Genomic DNA, 20,631 nt, shown 5'->3' on the forward strand with positions numbered 1-20,631 from the left:
AGATAGTTGGGTTCTGGTGGCCATTTGAGCAAAGTAACCTGTTAGATAGGCTTGTTTTTCTGGGGTAAGGAATGCCATCTGGGATGCTGTGTCCAAGCTTGCTCCCAGGAATACAATCTTTTGACTGGGGACTAGTTTGAATTTTTTTTCATTGATAGTGTACCCCAGGGAGGTTAGAAGGTTCTTTACAAATGCCAGGTGCTGCAACAGCTTTTCCTGACTGCCTGCCTGAATCAGGCAGTCGTCCAAGTAAGGGTAAATTTGAATTTTTCTGTCTGCAATAGGCAATGGCTGGAGCCAAGCATTTTGTGAAGACTCTGGGAGCAGTGGCTAAGCCAAAAGGAAGTGCAGAGAACTGATAATGCATAGATCCTGCCCTGAAACGTACGAATTTCCTGCATGAGTCCTTGATAGGGATGTACAGACAGGCTTCTTTTAGGTGTAGGGTGGCTAACCAGGCATCTTTGGACAGCATAGGAAGGAGCTGCTGAAGGGTGATCATTTTGAATTTTGGAACCACCAGGAAGGTGTTTAAAATGGAAAGATCTAGGATTGGGCGCCAAGTGCCCTCTTTTCTGGGTACCAGGAAAAGTCTGGAATAAAACCTTTGACCTATCTGTTCTGCAGGGACAGGCTGAATTGCCCTTATGGAGAGCAGGGATGAACTTGGTTTTGTGCCTCTGCCCACTGGTTTGGAGGAAGGTCTGGGAACCCTTTGGGGGTTGGCAGTGAGTGGAAGGAAAATTTGTACCCCTGGGATACAATGTTGAGGACCCATTGGTCTCTGGTGATGGTGGTCCAGTTTTTTTGCATGATGCGCAAGTTTTCCTCCTACGGGCACAAGCAATTGGGCAGAGGTAAGGAGTGGAGCTGAGAAGTCATTGTGAATTCTTTCCGCAAGGGGTGGCTTAGCACTCCCTGTTTTAGAAGTGGAGGTACTCCATTGCTTAGATCTCTGCATACCCTGAGACTGTAATCTGGGGGGGTCTGTTTCCCCTGGGTCTAGTTTGAGATGGGCTTGAGGGGGCTAGAAAGGACCAATGCTTCGAGAGGCAATGCCTACTGAATCTTGGAGGCTGCACTTGCAAAAAATCTTTGACCGTCTGCATAGATTTAGCTTTTTCTTCCATCTTTTTTAGAACCTCTTCTGCTTTGGTGCCAAACAGATTGTCCTTGTTCAAAGGAGCGCCTAGTAATTCTGATTTGACATGGTCTGGCAAGGTCTGCTCCTTAAGCCAGGCATGCCTTCTCAGTACAGAACCAGTGACTGCTGCCCTGCAAGATGCTTCTAGGGCATCAAAACCACATTGCAATGTATGCTTGCTGACTTGGCTTGCAGAATGCATAAGCTCCTGTAATTCTTTATTTTCTGCACAGTCTGTAAAGGTAGATAATTTCTGCTTAATAAGTTCCAGAATATGTTGCTGGTATTTCAGCATTTGTAACTGGCAATTCAATGCCCTAATGGCTAGAGTTGAAGAGGTGTATACTTTTTTACCCCATCTGTCTAAAGCAAGGGAATCCTTGTCCAAAGGGGTGGGATTCTTAGCTGTAGTTGCTTTTATACCTTTAGGCCCCTGGGAAATGACTTCTGGGTCAGCAGTAGGACTTTTGAAAATAAATGTGTGAGTGTCACGGGCTCTGCAGTACCTGTCTGGTTTCCTTGGAGCAGGGGGTAAAGTATCAGGAGTTAGACTTGATACCATAAAGACATCATCCACAACATCCAGAACAGGTGGGATAGCTAAAGGTCTATGTTGTGGCAAATCTAAAAATTCTCCGAGTCTCTTTATGGACTGAAGATAATCCTGGCATTCCCAGTGGAAATACTCTCTTAAAGTATGTAGGGTTTCTCCAAAAGAAAAATCCACCGGAGGGCAAGCAGAGGGAATGGAGTCCTCTGCATCTGAATCCTCATAAGCAGACAAAGGCATGTCTTCATATTCAGAAGCCTCAGAGTCATCGGACTCAATCTGTTAAAGCTGCTGGGGACATGTCTCTTTTTCTCTTAGCAGGGGAAAGCTGGCTTCCCCTAATCAACATAAATCAGGTCTTCTGCCATTTTAAGCATTTGATGTTGTGGCAAGGAAGCAGGTGCTTGAGTTTGGGTCATCATTATTTTTAGGTGTAGCTCGTACTCTTGGCCTTAGAAACTCGGTAGTTTTAGACAGAACTGAAGGCGTGAAAAAAGTCATCGGTTTGTGTTGAATATCGGTAATGCGAAGAACTTCCTCAGAAGCCAGTGCCTGCACAGCGGTTCCAGACCCATCCACGGTAGGGACATCCGCAGGTTCTGTAGTCAAAAGAAGAGTTGTGGCATACCGGACTCTGAACGGGTCTCGGTAGCGGTCTGCGAATCCATTCAAGCAGGCATCAGGGGCTGCAAAAGCACCTCACTGAGTACCGGTGAACTGGTGACTAGCTTAACGGAAGCATAGTCGGCAGTTTTGGACCTGTGCGGTCTGTCTCTCTTTATCCTTACGTTTTTTTGGAAGATCGATAGTCGGATGGCTTACCGAAGACATTTCGGAATACGGAGACCAAGAGTGAAAGTATTTAGCTACGATAAGGGCCCGATGACGAATAGTTCAGGCGCTGAACAAGGCACAAAACCGACAGCAAGGGACGTCATGGTCTGGGCCTAACCAGGTGAAGCAGTAAGAATGGAAATCTCGGTGTGGTATTTGCTTTCCATAGGCGAGACAATTGTTAACCTTTTCTGACATCGGTTAGAGCAAGAAAAAAGGATCCCCAATGGGAAACTTAGCTTTAGAAGACTTCAGGATGATTCAATTCGGAAATGAAAACTCAGGTAGCGGCCGACCGGCGCTTGTGTGAACTGCTTCTGCTTAGGCCTCCTCGGCAAGAAAGACTGATGTAATGGTGTCGGCTGCCTGTTTTTATACCCCTGACGACCTGATGTCAGTCCTGAAGGGACATCACCCGATGCAGAAATACTAAGTCTCTGGTATTTGGGCCGACTGAGGGCTACCTGCAGGCAGATAACCCAAGTGTGATGACTGCAACAGTGAAACACTAAGAACATCAGAGCTTTCCTATCACTCCATAAATGACTCAAAGACTGGTTTTAATCTCAGAACACAGAATGTGAAAATCTGCACTATTTCAGCATGATATCTGAATATACAAGTGCTGCAAATTAAATCAAACAACAGGGAAGCATACGTAAAACCCACATATAAAAGTACAATGCACAAGTCAGCAGCACAGCAACTGCTGTCTACACAAGCTTGACTGCAGTTAAATATGCCATTGCACACAGTGATGCAATCCAGCCACCCACCCTCAACCCCTTTTTCCCCATTTTGCACATGGGGTCGGGCTGCTAATTCAGCAGTGACAATCATCCTGAGGAAAGGTTTTACACTGAGTGGCTAGCCCTGCCACTGCAGTTCATTCGTACCACTCAATGGCACACACACTCTCACCTACGGCCAATTTAGAGTGTCCAATCCACTTACTGCATTGTCTTTGGAATGTGGGAGGAAACCGGAGCACCAGGAGAAAAACCTATGTGACCGCAGGAAGGACATGTGGACTCTGCACAGAAGGCACCCCAGCTGAGAACTGAACCAGACAACCTCTTGCTGTGAGGCGAAAACACTAAAAGCTGCTCCACCGCGACCCACAGTGCTGCAAATGATCCTGAGTTTCAGCTTTACATTTGGTTAAGGACATTTCTTTTTCTTAAATCACAACACTGCGATGCTTAAACACCCCACTTACATTCAGGACTATGAAAAAGGCAATGAATAGACAAGAAAAAAATGCCCTAGAAATACAGCGAGAGAGAAAAACCAAAGAGCGAGCCTTAATGCAAAAATTAGTACTGTGGTTTGTTTCACCAAGGTGTAAAAACACTCCTCCATGTATTCAGAATACTCCTTTCCCATGTGCATCATAACAGGCATAAAAACAAATCCAGATACATATGAATGCCTTTAAAGAGAAGCATAACACTGTTTCTCATAAAACATGCTCTGGAGCAGTGTGCTCCCACATTAATACATCAGAACTCTCACGGTTTAGATTTCTATAGTGGTGGAGCTGGGGAGAGAATCTGCAATGCCCTCTACATTTAGTGGGTGCACACAGTGGAGATTCACTGTTGACTTACTTACCCTTCAAGGATTGAAGTAAATCTATCCACTGTCTATTCTTGAGGTAGATTAGACCAAAACAAACTATCACTCTGTACTCCTTGTAAGCAAGAACACATTCCTACATGTAAAACTTTCGGTCTGAATAGGTACTATTTAATATAATGAAAACATGACAACGTTTTGCACTTGCATGTTACGTACTTTCCTCTAAAACCCCACCAAGCAGTAGTAATATGACCTTAATGGAGACTTCAATGTCATGCATTCTGGGCAGTACCCTGTGTTACATACCTCGGAATCCACCTTCTAGTAGTGTCGTAGCTCGTATCCTCTTCTGGCCACACCATTCATACTCCTCAAAGCGATTCCCATTTTCCACATCCATGGAATCCTCATCATTCAAACAGGAGCCATCCCTCTGCACAACAGATGAGCAACACATAAGAAACACGATAAAGCCAACCTCGGCCCTTTCCATGCACAAGTTAATAAACTGACTGATGAACAACACTGACAGAAGAGAAAGAAATGTGAAAACAACAAAAGTCTCAGCAAGGAAAAAAAACAGCAGGCCCACTTCCTGAAGAGCACGCAAGAACATGGCAAATCAGAGCAGTACACCAGGTGTGGTGCTGAGGAAAAAATATGCCCAGATCATGTACTACTTATACACACCTTCTATTACCTAAAAATAAATACGTGTACCTCTGCTCTGAATGTTCCTGTTCAAGCCTGGATGTCAATCTGAGTAACGATATAATGACAAAGCAGCTCTGACCATAAGCAGATGATTAGGCCAAATGAATTGTTAATAGAAGAATTATTCTACATCAAAAACATGTTCCTATTTACATGCGGTTTTGTCTTTCTTACCCCCAGTCTATCTCCACTGTAGTGCATGGCATGATGCCAGTACATTTTATCGTGGTCTATATTTTACTGTGGCCCATTTCTGCACCACTCACATGAGGTCATACTGAAAGGACAAATCCAATGCACATAAAAGATGTCACAAGGTTCATAGCTGCCAAAAGTGAGTCAGAAGAATGAGGCAACTACCAGCAAAGACGGCAAAGCTAGAACTTTTAAAATAATGCAGTTTCACACATGGACACAAGGCGTCCGAAAGCAAATAAAACTGCAAGTACAGACAAGCTCATTTTGTTCTAGATTTTAACATTTTCACAGCATTGCTACAATTCTGCATGTTAGCTCACTCTTAACAAGTCTTGTCTTATAATTTTAACTGTGACGTCACAATCAATCTAGGGTTTGTGAACATATTAAGGTCACATTACCCATCGATCCTACAGCTAAAGTGATCTTTGAAGTCATATTAATAACTTATTATAACTGGATATTAAAGGTATGACAAAAATAAACACAAAAATGTGCACACATACTCTGGAATGTGGCAACATGAAATGCATGTGGCAGACACCCACGCTAACGTTAAGGACTACGACACTGCAAACAAATACACTCTCAAGCTACAATTCCTTTAGACAATGTTTTACAGAACGACGGATCTTGCATCTTAGTAACAATGAAAAAAAAAAAAAAAAAAAAAAAAAAAACAGTTAAAGCTCTATTAAAAACCACTTGGTGTTACACACGATTCCCTTCCCTGCACATCTTAGCAGTGGGCTGTGGCAAGCCAAATAACAACTCAATCTGGTAAGCATGGCATTACCAACCCTCTTTTCTACCCCCCCCCCCCAAAGGCACAGCAAGAGCAGCATCTCCATGTACTTTTTGTCTGCTTTCTACCAAGAGACTCAGAGAAACACCATTTTTGAAAACACGGTCTGCTCATCTTGCACCACTCTCACCATAATGCAATCACGCTAGCCAGCAGTACCCTACAATCTCTAACTTCCAATGAAGTCAAAATTTCTTTGAATGCTAACTAGTTAAAGTAAACCCCAAAACTTAGCACAACTCTCCTGTTTTCCTCTTGTTTTCCAAACTTGGATCAATGCCACTGCAGACTGGACTAACACTGCAACAATGGTCTGGCCAAAGTTAACCAATCTTCTAAAAAGACTATTACTAGTTACCATAAGGGCCTGCATCAATCATGTAACATTAGCAGTTTTAGAAAAAATTAATGGTAATTTTTTGCCATAGTGTTAATTTAACAGGCTGGCAATTACATAGTTGATTCAAAATTACCTAAACGTGCTAATCCCACATAATTAGAGCTGGAATCCCAAGTGATGTAAACCTTTCCTGACTACCCTTAAATATTAATGCCATAAACAAGACTGCGTCCTCAGACTTCCACGTTTGGAAGCAGTTTTTAAAACTACTACTTTTCTGAAAATGCTATGAAACAAACTTTTGTTTTGACACAAAAAAATCGTACACACGCACAAGGATACAAGCACTTTTGTGCAAAAACAATTTTTTTCACATATTTAAACATGATTTTTAATTCTGAACAGCGACAACCATGGAATAAGCAGCACTGGGCAGTTGCACTTTAAACAGCACAGGTGAGGTTTACTCTGCTACCTGCAATGTATTTTACATAAGCAAGACTAAAAAGAAGTTATGTCTCAAGATCAGTGAACACTTGTATAAGATCAATACTAGGTACAAAAATAATTTCTGTAAATACTCTTATTTTACCAAATTAAAAAAAAAAATTGCACCTTTCCATTTCAGATGGGGTGGTGTAGATCCACAAGGGAAGACTGATGATCTATTGGAGATTCTAGGGCTGCTTTTATTTCATAGGAAATGCAAGGCAAGAGAGGCTTAGGTTCATAGGCTATCGGCTATAGGGCCTATACAAGCCTAGCCACAACAATTCCCTGGATATTTCTTCCCACAACATTTACTTCCCTGGACCCCTGTCTAGCAGGACGACTGACATGATCCTCGGGGTGAATTTCCTATCTCCCATCCAATCGTCAAGGTTCCTTATGAAGAGGGCCAAGGAAGTGCTCTGCTTGACATGTATGGGCAGTCTATTCCAGAGTATGAGGAGTCTCTGGGTCAGGAACCTATCCCTCCAGCATGTTTTGTTCATTGCGATGACAAGGTTTAGATCCCCGGAGTGTGTGGCTCTGAGGGATTGGGATTTCTTTAAGTGGAGCATGTCCAACAGCTCAGGGTTTGACATGGCCTTGTATGTTAAGCAGAGATCGCCTCTGAGTAGACGATATGCCACAGAGTATAGCTGGAGTTTTTTTAGACAGTCAGCATAGGGCATCTGCTTTAGGCCTGTGACGGTCTTTTAGTGAGGTATTTCTGCAGCCTTTCCAGCTGTTGCAGATGTCTTGGGAGGCACATACCAAACGGGGCGTTGTACTCTACAATGGGTCTAATGAGGGATGAGTGCAGTGGGACAATGACCTCCTTTTTTCTGGATGAAAAGCCCTTAGTGATGAGGTGTGCCACACAGAAGGATTTCCTGACTGTTGTGGCGATGTGGTTATTGAAGGGGAGACCACTGTCCACCTGTGTCCCTAAGTCTCTCATCATACGTTCGGTGTTTAGTGTACTGCCACCTATGTGGTAAGTCATGGGTACATGATTTTTCCCAAAGGGGATAACTATACATTTCTTGGCATTAAGCTTGAGCCCATGGCTCTGGCACCAAGCATCTGTTTCCGTAAGGTCCTTTTGTAGAATATCCATATCATTTGGGGATTCAATAATGGCTCCCAGTTTGCAGTCATCTGCAAACTTTGTTAGCCAGAGTCCCTTAGTGTTGGCCTGCACTTCAGAGAAGTAGATGCCAAACAAGAGTGGTCCCAGGACTGAACCCTGAGGTACTCCACTTGTCACCTGTCTGGAGCTGGATTTGGAGTTGGCTACTTTTACAGTCTGGGTTCTGTCAGTAAGCCAGTTGGCAACCCATCGAGTGATGTAGGGATTTATGCCCAGCTTAGTAAGTTTATCAATGATTCCAGAGTGGGGGATGGTGTCGAAGGCCTTGGCGAGGTTCAGATATGCTGTGTGGACCGCCTTACCCTCATCCACAGCTCTGGAGACTGATTTGAAAAAGTCAATCAGGTTCAGGAGACAAGATCGGCCCTTCACGGACCCAAACTAGGTGGGGTCCAGTGTTTAAAGGTAGCCAATGTCTTTATTTACAAGTTCCATGATAATGCGTTCTATGCTCTTGCAGATCAGGCTCGTCAGACTGATGGGACGGTAGTTCCCAGGATCCAAGGTGGATCCCCCCTTGTGGAGTGGGATAACTGTAGCTGTGCGCCATTTAGTGGGCACGAAGCCTGAGGTGAGGTTATGATTAAACATGACACCTGGGTGAGGTGCCAGTTCATTTTGTAGTTCATGTAGTACACAGCCCGGGATGTCATCTAGTCCCATGGATGCTGCATTCTTAGCTTTGGAGAGTGCAGTTTCTACCTGTGTGGCCATGATTACCGGAATTTGGCAATCTTTTGGTATTGAGATGGGCCTTTTAGGGGATGAGAGGGGGGTGAAGTTAGCACTAAATCGATCTGTCAGGATATTGGCAATATCCTTGGGATCAGTATATTTAATGCCATTCTGTTGTAGCTCAGACCATATCTCAGCATTGCCAATTAGATTCCTGACATAACTATAGAATGCCTTGTGGTTGTCTTTGGAATCTTTGGCAATTTTATTCTCGTAACTAGCTTTGGAGGATTTTATGAGGCATCTCAGCTTCTTACTGAGGCTGGTAAGGGAGTTTTTTGCATCCTGGGATTTTCCTCTTTTCTGCAACAGTTTCTGTCTTCTGTTGTATAGTTTGTTTATGGCAGGGGGCCACCAGATTGGCTTCCTTTTTTTGGAGGACAGTGTCTTAGTTCTATATGGGATAGCACGAGTTGATGTGCTTGTACAGTGCCATAGTGTAGGATTCAGCAGTCAAACTTTCAGCTCCCGTCTGCATGGGTGTCATGAAGTTTGTCACTTCTGACTTGAGTAGCATGAAGTTGGCTTTGGAGAAGTTTTTTACGGAGGTGTCCTTACTGGGGGGGTGGGGGTGGGATGTGGATGTTAAAGGTGATTTGCTTATGGTCAGACCTGACCAATGAGGGGGTGACCACTAGTGTGGAGCATCTATCTCCCATGTTGGTAATGACCAGGTCTAGGATATTGGAGCCCCTGGTGGGACAATGGATTAGTTGATCCAGGGTACTGGAATTTATGAATTCCAAGAACCGTTGGGGAAAAAGTGTTGGTACCCGAGTAGTTTTCACAGTTAATGGCAGGGTAGTTGAAATCACCCAGTATTAGGGTGTTTGGTTGTATCTTAATATTTTCCAGTATGTTTAGAAAGATGTAGTGAGAATCTTGGGGCATGGTGGGGGATCTGTAGCAAGCTACAATTTGGACTACAGTCTTACCTAGTGCTAGTTGCACTTGGAGAATTTCAGATGCATTGTCTTGGGCAACTAGCCTGGAGGTGTGAATATGGACACTCCTCCACCTTTAGTGTTTCGGTCTTGGCTTGGTGGCCGAAAAGTGTGGTAAGAGTTGTAGCCTAGTACTGCAGGGGTGCTCTCTGGAGCCTTGAACCAGGTCTCAGTTACTGCACAGATATCGATGTTCTCCCATTTTTAGGAGTGCCTCGAGAGAGTGCATTTTGAGGTTTAGACTTCCAACATTGAGCAGCATTACCTTCAGATTTTACATGCTTGTATCTTTTACGGTGGTGGTTTTGTCCTTTGAACCTTGCCTAAAAAAGGCACTATGGGGGTGGCAAGAGCTTTAGCCAGTAACCTGAATCCCAGAGGTGACAGGTGCAGACCATCTCTGGCAAAGCATCGTGGTCTGTCGATCACGTCGTCCCAGACAGACAAGATACTGGATCCCCTATGAATGACACCAGAAGCTTAGCCAATTATTGAAGTCAATCATTTTGTCCTTATACTGTGGTATCATTCTGAGCGAAGGCAGGATGCTACTTAGGGCTAGGGTCATATCTGCCTAGGCCACATGATCCGAGAGCTCTTCCATGTCTCTTTTCATGTAGTCCACAGAGGTATGTCTCAAGTCATTCACTCCAACATGGACAATGACGGAGTCGTATTTATACTTGTTGTGGAGTGACTTGAGTGCATGCGTTATGTGGCGGATCCTGTTTAGCAAGCACCCACCATTAAGACTTTCCTTTCTTTTTCAAGTGGGGCTATGGCAGTCAAGCTAGGGGTGAATTTGTGAACACTAAATCAACCATCTAGTTCCAGTCTGAAGAAAAATAATGTATGTATCACACTGCTTAATCTGCAGAAGGGGTCTAGTTTACAGTGGTGAAAGATGGCATCTAATGTTCTTATCTTACCACTGTGTTTTATTTACTTGCTGACTGATGAAAATTTAGTCCCACAAATAGCAGAACAAGGGAGCCATCTGATTTTTGGAGATGCAAGAGATACAGGACCACTAGGTCCCTAATGGCACAGAAGGCAAGGCATAGATCTCCCCTCAGACGTTCATAAGACACTGAATAAAGGGACCAGGCTTCCAGTCTTGTCTGGTAGTTCAGAGTTTAAAGCCAGAGATCTTCCGAGTTACAAACCTCTGGGGTATTTCTAGTTTTCTGATATGACTAGTGAGGTACACACCAAAAGGGGGACCGCATTCAATAACTGGCCTAATCAATGCAAGACAGACAGAGACAATGACCTCTTCATATCTACGTAATATTCCTTTGGCGATTTGCCATGCTAAGTAGAAGGACTTTCTGACTATGTCCATTAACTGATGATCAAAGCAGATGGAGTTATCAACCCAAGTTCAAAGGTCTTTAACAACATTCTCATTTTGGAGTGGGGTGCTGTATGATGGAGGGTCGATCTGTTTACCAAATGTTGTAATATTTCACTTTTTAGCATTTAATTTGAGCCCACTTTTAGTAAGTTCTTACTGAAGGGTTTTGGTGTCGGGGGGGGGGGGTTCTGATAATGACTCCCAGTTTACAGTCACCTGCAAACTTGGTTAGCCAGAGGTCTTGATTCATTGTGTGTAGATCAGAAAAGTAAATGCTGAACAAGAGAGGTCCTAGTACTGAGCCCTGTGGGACACCACTGGTCTCCTTCATAATCTGACATGGCACCAGCTACCCACACTGTAGGGGTTCTATCTTTTAGACAATTTGGCATCCATCTTACTACATAGTAATCCAACTGTCATGCATTAAAGCTTATTAACTATGATAGTAATGGGGATTATGTCATATGCTTTGGCCATATCAAGGTACTTGTGTGGAAAGAACGTTAGATAAAATTAAATGCAAGTACATCTAAATTAAATGCAAGTAAATCTAAATGGCTCAAAATAATAAAAGTCAGGCCCAAAAACCAAAAATAAGAACAGAAGTTATTAGAATCTTTATGCAATTACAAATATATGACACAGTGCTGTAGGATAGTGTATGTGCAAATGTTAAATATAACCAGTAAAAAACGATAACGTATGAAGTGAGTGATAGCGTGAACATTTAAATTGTTTTTTCTGTACCTCGCTTACGAAGTCTATAACAGAAGAAAGCTCTGTACTGGCATAATAAAATCTCTTTTTCTTGGTTTGTTGTCTCCTTTGTGAGTTTTATTTTACTCCCTACACTCAGTCTAGGGGGAAAACGTGTTTTTCTTAAGTTTTTTAAATTACAGGCTTCTGCTCTTATTGACCACCTCCTTCTTCATTCCCTCCAAGAAATTGGAGTTGGCACCAATACTGTCACCTGGTTCCAAGACTTCTTAGCAAAAAGTTACTTCAAAGCCAAATTCATCTCATTCCTCACCTCCAGCACCCCTTCATTAAGAAGTGCCATGGGGTGCCATAATCCCCTCCCCCCAATTTTCAATCTTTATTAACAAACCACCCTCCGACCTACCTAAACTTATCAATCTTTACACAGAGGATGTGGTCATTCTTTGATCCAGTCCCTCACATTCAACTCGTCAAACCTGGCTTCAATCTGACATCCACTCCTTTAAGTCCCGGCTAAACAACCATAAGCTACTCCTAAACCCCTCCAAAATAAATCGTATGATATCTGGAGCCTCACAAAAGCTGGGGGGGGGGGGTTACCCTAACAGAAACAGCTACATCCTTTAAATACCTAGATTTATAGCTGGACTGGCCACTTAAATTCCACTGCATCGAAACAAACAAGGGAAAGCATCAATGCTCTTTTATTTGATTCCTGGTCCCCATTATAACCACAGTCTCTAAAACACACATCCACCCTCCAGTCCACTGAATACATAACATGCAGATTCATTTTCAACTCACCCTCAGGAAAATACAGTTGTGTGCACTTACCATAAATGTAGATGTTAGAGTATATTCACTGTTGCAGTCATTACATTTGGGGTAACCTGCTGGCAGGTTGCCCTCAGCCAGCCTGAATTCCAAAGTCTTGGGTCCTGCGTCGGCTGATGTCGCCCCTTCCCTGACGTCAGGGGTATAAAAGAAGTAGCCAACGCCATTTTCTTCAGTTTTTCTTGCCCCAGATGTCAGGCGCCCCCCAGAAAAGTAGCCAAACTTTATGTACATATTCAGAAATACATCAGTATAAATTGTAACTTCATCTATAAGCAAATACACCACATAGATAGTATAAATCAGAGAAGGAAAGATAAGATCCAAACGAAAAAAGGGGGAAGGCGGGTGGGTAACCTGGACTGCAACAGTGAATACACTCGAACATCTACATTTATTTTAAGTGTACACAACTGCACTATGTTCTTCGTGTTTCAATGTTGCAGTCATTACATTTGGGTAGAGTCCCAAAGCTATGGTTGGGAGGCTGGAACTAGACAGCAGTAGGAGCGGCTATGAGGCCCTGCAGAACTGCAGTGGCAAAGCCTGCCCTGGATTTAGAGTGGCAGATGATAATGCTTGGTAAAGGTGTGCACTGAACTTCAGGTAGCAGCCTCTAAAATGTCTGTGGTAGGTACTCCCCTGAGAAAGGCTGTTGAGGTGGATGCAGCTCTGGTGGAATGAGGCCTAATGCCCTTAGGCACTGGCTTACCGTGGTGTAAGTAGCAGAAACCAATGCAGTGGCCTAACCACTTAGAAATAGTCTGCTTTGAGATAGGCTTTCCCTGTGATCCTGCAGCATATGCCACTAGTAATTTCTCCATTTTCCTGAAAGCTTTGGTTCTGTCCAAGTAGAATCTAAGCTGTCTGTGTACGTCCAAAGAATGCAGAATTCTCTCCCCCTTGTTCTGTGGATTTGGGTATAAGGTAGGCAGATGGATGGCTTGATTAAGAGCCACACTGGACACTACTTTAGGCATAAATGTTGGGTTTGTCCTCAGGGAGACTCTGTCTGGATGAAAAATTATGAAAGGTTCCACAGCCATGAGCGGCTGTAGCTCTGAAACTCGTCTTGCAGAAGTAATTGCTAAGAGCAGAGCTGTTTTCCAAGATAAAAACTTCATATCAGCTGTAGCAGCTGGCTCAAAAGGAGGCAGGGTGAGCTTTTCAAAGACATAGTTGAGGTCCCATGCAGGTACTGGTAGTCTTCTTGGGGGCCTTAAATTTTTGGCTCCTCTGAGGTACTGCCTTAATAAAGGGCGAGAAAAAAGTGGTGGCTCTGTATTGTAATGAGCCGAAATGGCAGAGGCATGAATTTTAATAGATGAAAAAGTTAGGCCTCTGTCCAGCATCTCAGTTAAGTATTGCAAAATCTGAGGCATATTTGGTACCGCTGTATCAGTTCCTTGTGCCTGGTTCCAGGCACAGAATCTCTTCCATTTTCCAGCATAAGACTTTCTAGTACTAGGCCTTCTGGCTTCCAGAATGACATCCATCACAGCTTTACTGAGAGGTGTTTTTTGTATGTCTACATCATCTGCCATGCTGCCAAGTTTAATGTCCTGCGTTGGCTGTGCATGATCTGATTGTTTTGCTGGGACAGTAGTCGAGGTATCTGAGGTAAGGTCCAAGCCAGGTATAGAGATAAGTTCCTTAATACTGGATACTAGCACTGGTGTGGTCAGTCTGGGGCAATCAGTATCATCTTTGGCTTCTGCTGTCTGACCTTTAGGAGCACCTTGGGGAGGAGAGGCAGTGGAGGAAGGCATATACTGATAGGTTTTTCCAGCTGAAAGATACGGCGTCCACTTTCCATGCTTGTCTGTGGTAAGTCCTTGTGCAGAATCTTTTTAGTTGGTAATTGAGAGGGGAGGCAAATAGATCTATGTCCGGGCATCCCCATTTCCTTGTTATCATGCTGAAGACTTGTGGATCCAGCTGCCACTCGTGGGGATCCCGGAGGTTTCTGCTTAGTTCGTCTGCCAGAGTATTTCCTTTCCTGGCAGGAATTGTGCCTGCAGATGTACTTGGAAAGTCAAAGCTGTGTCCCACAAGGTCATGGCTAGTCTGCAAAGGGGGTAAGAGTGTGTGCCCCCCTGCTTGTTTATATACCACATGAGCGTGGTGTTGTCTGTCTTCATCAGTAGTTGTCCCGGATGAAGTAGGTCCTTGAAGGCTGTCAGGGCATTTTGAACAGCTAACACCTCTTTTTGATTGATATGTAGATGCATTTGGTTTGAAGACCATGTGCCCCGAATGCCTCTTCCTGCCATGTGGGCTCCCCAGGCATAATCTGATGAATCTGTCGTTAGTGTCTGCCTGGCTGGAGGCAATGTGAATGGCTGTCCCTTGTTCTGGTGACAAGCCTTTGCCCACCATCGAAACTCCTGTTGCAGGCAGGGAATGAGAGTAATGACTGTTTCCAGGCTGTGACAATGTTGAGTCCAAACACTTTTTAATTACCATTGAAGTTTCCTCATATGCACTCTTGCATATGGAATTAGTAGGATGCAGGATGCCATGAAGCCCAAAGCCTGCAGAATTTTTCTTGCAGATAACTGGGCCTTTGTTGCCAGCATTTTGAAATAGGTAGTCAGTTGCCTTTGTTTGTCTGGCATGAGATAAGCCATCTGGGCAGCTGTATTCAAGCTTGCACCCAGGAATGTTATCTGTTGTGAGGGTACCAGTTTTGATTTATTTTTGTTGACTGTGTACCCTAGGTATGATAAGAAGTCTTTCACAAACGCCAGATGTTGAAGAATGTCCTTGTTCTCTGCTTGAATGAGACAGTCATCCAAGTAAGGATATATTTGTATTCCTCTTTGTCTGCAGAATGCAATTACTGGTGCCAGGCACTTTGTAAAGACCCTGGGCGCAGTAGATAAGCCAAAGGGCAGTGTAGTGAATTGGTAATGCATGGTTTCCCCAAAGGAATAGTCCTCAGGAGGAGATGCTGAAGGAATAGATTCTTCAGCATCAGAATCCTCATAGGGGGGAAGAGAATATTCCTGATCAGAAGAAACAGAAACCTGATCTGAAGATTCATAGTCAGTGTCTTGCCTAGGCCTCTTATCAGGAGGGGGATGGGAACCCCTGATCAAGGTAATAAGTCTTCTGCCATTTTGAGCATCTGTTTTTTGGACATAGAGGCCTGTCCACGTTTCCTTGCTTTAGAAGGTGCTTTAGTCTTTGCCTTTGATGCTGAAGTCGTTTTAATGTAAAGATGTTTAGGTCTGAATACACCCTCAGAAGCCGGTGCCTGCTCATTGACTCCAGACCCATTTGAGGGATTAGCGTCTGAGGCTCCAATACCTTGAGTATCCAGTGGCATTGCCGACTCCACGTGGGAGTCGGTAGCGGCCTGCGACTCTAAAGTAGCGGGCGTCAGGGGCTGCGAAAGCACCTCACTGAGAACCGGCGACTGGCTTAGGAGAAGCTTCGTCGTCGGTTTTGGGCCTCGGTTGTTCTTCTTTTTCTTTGCGTTTTTTTGTGAACTCCGGTAGTCGGATGGCTATACGACGACATTTCAGGATAATTAAACCGGCGTCCAAAAAAGTTTAAACAAAATCATACAGACGCTTAACAGTGCGTTGGTTAAATCTAGCACAAAACCGACAACTAGTAACGTTGCGATCAGGGCCTAGGCAAGGAATACAATAAGAATGAAAATCCTTATGAGGTATTTGCTTTCCACAAGAAATACAATTATTAACTTTTTCTGACATCAGTCTGGAGCAAGAAAAAAAGTTTCCCCAACGGGGTACTTAGCTTTATTGAAGACTTCGGATCTGAAACTCAAACACGAAAATCTCAGGAGTCGGCCTACCGGCACTTGCGAACTGCTTCGGGCACCACGCTGCAAGAAAGACTGAAGAAAATGGTGTTGGCTGCTTCTTTTATACCCGACGACCTGACGTCAGGGAAGGAGTGACAGCAGCCGACGCAGGACCCAAGACTTTGGAATTCAGGCCGGCTGAGGGCAACCTGCCAGCAGGATTACCCCAAATGTAATGACTGCAACAGTGAAACACGAAGAACATCACCACTGCACCACTATCACCTACAGAGTTGAGCACTCCTATGAGCGTTTCTTTTTAAACTACTTCAGCCAGCTGCCTTCCTGACTCTTGCTGCCAAACTCTATAACAAACCACCTCTACAGACGCCATAATAAAAAACAGTGCTTACAACCTTTGCAACTTCTCTTAATTGCTTTCCTCACTCCAGACTCTCCCGCTAAACCTACTACACTGTACCAGCCACTCCTTTGCCACTTTTGCACCCAAACTTTGTCAGTCTTTCCTTCATCACCTTAAAGAAATCTATTTCCCCACCTTCAGAGCACAACTCAAAAGACACCTCCAACAAAATATCTGACTGCAAGTCCTTTTCCACTGGACACATTGCATAACTCCTCCCTCACATACAGCATTTCTACTTCTACTCTCTGCTCTTGCCTGCTGCTAACCTCCTAAAATTACTAGTAAATGAACCCATTTGTTTTTCTCCTCCGTTAAGAACATTTGCTCATTGTTTCTATTGTCTGCTGGGATCTGTGTCTTCTGTGATTACACTATGCTTGTGAATTTTGTTCTACTTTTTGTTTTGTGAATTTTTTCACTTGGGTTGTGCCTGCATATGGTCCACTGTGTACTATCCTAGTAAACATGTATACATAAAAATCTGTGCATATTTTTTGTAAGGAGAAAGCCTAGCACCATAGCTCTCAACCTCTTGGCATAAAAAATATGGACAAAGCCAAAAATGATGGTGGGGCAAAGCCCCACAAAATAGGAATACATTTTAAATACTGCTCTTATAAATTTAGAAAGTTTCTAGAATAAAAATGTCTTGTGTCACCATGCATTTTCTGAAGAACATGAAGTCTGAAACTCAAAAGCCTATTATTATTTAATGAATTCAGTCCACACTGATTTGCCACAAAAATCCAGAAAACCACAAATTTTATGAGGAACAGACCAAAAATACGAGTCAAAAATCCAGACAATTGACAGGTATGCCTGCTGTAACTGCAATCAACTAAGGGACTCCTTTGAATTGATCTACATCAGTGGTAAAACATCCAACAATGTCAACACAGCTTGATATTCAAATACTGTCCAACCCCCTTCTTTTATTAGCCACCTACGGAAAACGCGTATAAAACCTGGATTTAAAGAACACTCAGCTAGCTTCCTTCAGTGAGAAATGTCCCCTTTAATAAAGAGAGTATCTGATTTCTCTTAAGGAGATTAACCATAATTTGTGAGGTCTGGCAAAACACTTAACTTGAATGAAAAGTTCAGAATATGGGAGTCTTCAAAGTAAGATGATCTCAACCATACCATTCTGTGCAGGCACACACACAAGCCTGCAGCCTCAGCCAAAGAATCTGCACACTGCAGAAAGGCCCACAGAGGCAGCCATAAGCAGAACGTGGAAGGGGTCCCCTTTCAGCCCAGATTCTGGGAAGTCTGCATATTTCCTAGTGCAAATTCTATCAGAAAGAACCAGAACCCAGACAGTTGAGATACAAGTGAGAGCTCTAAGCTCCATACAGTTAAGCACCACTTCTTGCTAAACCTGTACAAAGCTCTAGACACTTTGTTATGCTGCTGCAGGCTGTGAAACAGGACGCTATCCGTGAGACCAGCAAAGGACAACAGTAGGTGCTTAAAAGTACAGTTGTGTACACTTACCATAACTGTAGATGTTTGAGTGTATTCACTGTTGCAGTCCGAGTTACCCACCCGCCATCCCCCTTTCTATACCTTTTCTTTCCTTTACTATACACTAAGGCCTTTGTGGTGTATTTGCTTTTAGATGAAGGTAAAGTTTATGTTGCTAAAAGTACCCTGACATCTGGGGCAAGAAAAACTGAATAAAATGGCATCGGCTGCATGTTTTATACTCCTGACGTCATGGAAGAGAAGACAGCAACTGACGCAGGACCCAAGACTTTGTTATTCAGGCCGACTGAGGGCAACCTGCCAGCAGATTACCCAAATGTAATGACTGCAACAGTGAAACACGAAGAACAGCAGTAATTCACTACAGTCAACCAGGGAACTGTACCAGGTACTGGTCCTGCTGAGGGCCAAAGGAACAGAATAACAATGCCTCCCAACAAACCATTCTTAAGAAGTTCCTACGGGGGTGGGGGGTGACTAGAGATACTGACAGCTTTCTACCCTGAGGAAAATCCAGTGAAAGGAAGACAAACAGACTAAATTAAGTTAGACCTAATGTGGAAACCCTAATAACAACCTAATCATAGTGAGGCATAAAGAATGGAAGGGCTCAATTTCCTTACTCATTTGAAAAACAATTACATCACAACTGTCAGGCTCCAATGGGAAGTTCAAGAAGGAGAGAGCCCTACATCCCCCCTAAACCCCAAACAAGGGTCATGCACAGGTTCACTCCATTGTTACAGGCACATTCCAGTTCTTGGGCAAACAAAGACTTGAACATGACTGCATGCATGATAGAGAAGCATGAGGAGGAAAACCCTGCAATGGACATTGCACTGGCTCCAAACCACAATCATAATCTTACGGATTTGTTTTCTCTAGTCTTGCATGATGCACACCCATAAAAGTGACCGTGTCTCACAAACACAGTATGAACTTGTGCAATGAAAATACCAGGACTCTCCCAAACTGCACAGTCTACTGTTTACAATACGCTTCTTGGTTTTCAATCTTTCATCTGTAGGCTGTACAACATGCACAGATTCTTCACCAACATAGATCAGTCTAGGGTAATTTCTCAATCAAATGTTCTGCTGGGTTTATTCATCATGCAGTAATTATTCCAATACTTGTTTTATAATATTTATCGCTGGGGGGGGACTACAACCTATCCCAGCAAAAAAACAAGTATAAGGCTAAAGAACAACAACCTATGAAGTAACAGAATAAATTCACAGATGCACACACACACACACACACACACACACACACACACACAGAAAGCAAGCTCCACCACCACAAGAGGAATTTCACACGGAAGGGGAAGACTGCAACTTCTCACGAATGTTAACACAACTCTGATGACTAAATAAATGAAGTCCCGCCTAAGCAAAACCAAAAAAGTGCAAATACTAATGGGGGAAAAAAGGTACAGTTGTGCAAGCTGAGCTTATTATTATAGTATACAAAAAAAAAAAAAAACACTGCTGTAGTAGCCCTAGCTATATGGGTTACATCCTGCCAAGGACACAAGAGCCATCCAGCTTCCACAGCTTCAGGGCACCTTCCACGCACCCAAACTGTCCAGCAGCTCAAGCTGAGATGACTAAAAGGCGACTTTCAACACAAAGCCGTTCAGAGCTTTCCTGTCACCAAAGACAGGGAGGCTGAGCCCTAAAAGGACAATGCTAGGCACAACAAAAATAAAACATCTACCAAAATATAAGGGGGGTGGATGGAGGGAGGAAGCAGCTACTGCAGGGTGCATAAGGATTAATTCTCAAAGAAGCAATGTTTCTATGGAAAATGAGATAGGGTAGACTCAATATAACAGCCTGCAATTCAGATACCCTTATTGCAGAGGTCAGAGCAATCAGTAAAACACTTTTCCAAGTTAAGAACCTCAAGTCAATCAGATTAGCTGGTTCAAATAGAGCAGGTGTTAGCTTTTCTAACACAACATCAAGATCCCAAGGATGGGCCACCAGTTTTCTTGGAGGCCTCTTATGCAAAACGTCTTTCAAGAACATTCTGACAAGAGACTCCATTGAAAAGAGGAGGATCCAGAGTAGATATGCTGAAAAGGCCAATAAATGAACCTTGATAGAGGAATAAAAAAGGCCATAGGATAGGAACTCGCAAATATTATGAGGCCAAAGAACAACTTGCTTCGAATGGGTGTCGGTTATGTTGTTGGCACCAGCTAGAAAACTTCTTTTTGCCAATATATGGCTTTCTAGTAGCAGGCTTTCTTGCCTCCATTAGTACATGATGCATCTCCTCAGTCTTAATTCCTTTTAGACAACTGTTTACGATCATCCAGACAGTCAAATGAAGATGACCAATGCCAAGGTGTATCAAACATCCCTGTTCTTGTGTGAGTGGATCCAGTCTGTTAAGGAGCTTCTGGTAATTGCCCCTGGCCATTTTCAAAAGAAGAGAGAACCACGGGCTGCCTGGGCCAGAAGGGATTCACCACAATGATCTTGGGGGACTCCTCATGAATCTTCAGAAGTACCCTGGATATTAGTGGAAAGGGC

At 43.5% G+C, this 20,631-nt stretch overlaps 1 protein-coding gene across 13 annotated transcripts in view; it reads right to left on the reverse strand.

Annotated features, from left to right (window-relative positions):
• RNF220 (ring finger protein 220) overlaps positions 1–20,631 on the reverse strand; it is a 1,177,048-nt gene that overhangs the window by 192,808 nt on the left and 963,609 nt on the right. For all 13 annotated transcript variants that reach the window (XM_044085345.1, XM_044085346.1, XM_044085344.1 and 10 more), the window contains one exon: positions 4,416–4,542. In XM_044085345.1, coding sequence (XP_043941280.1) covers positions 4,416–4,542 — 127 coding nt within the window. The remainder of the gene's footprint in view (positions 1–4,415; positions 4,543–20,631) is intronic.

The sequence above is a fragment of the Protopterus annectens genome, chromosome 10.part0, assembly GCF_019279795.1.
Source record: "Protopterus annectens isolate FY-2018-M chromosome 10.part0, PAN1.0, whole genome shotgun sequence".
NCBI classification, from domain to species: Eukaryota; Metazoa; Chordata; order Ceratodontiformes; family Protopteridae; genus Protopterus; species Protopterus annectens.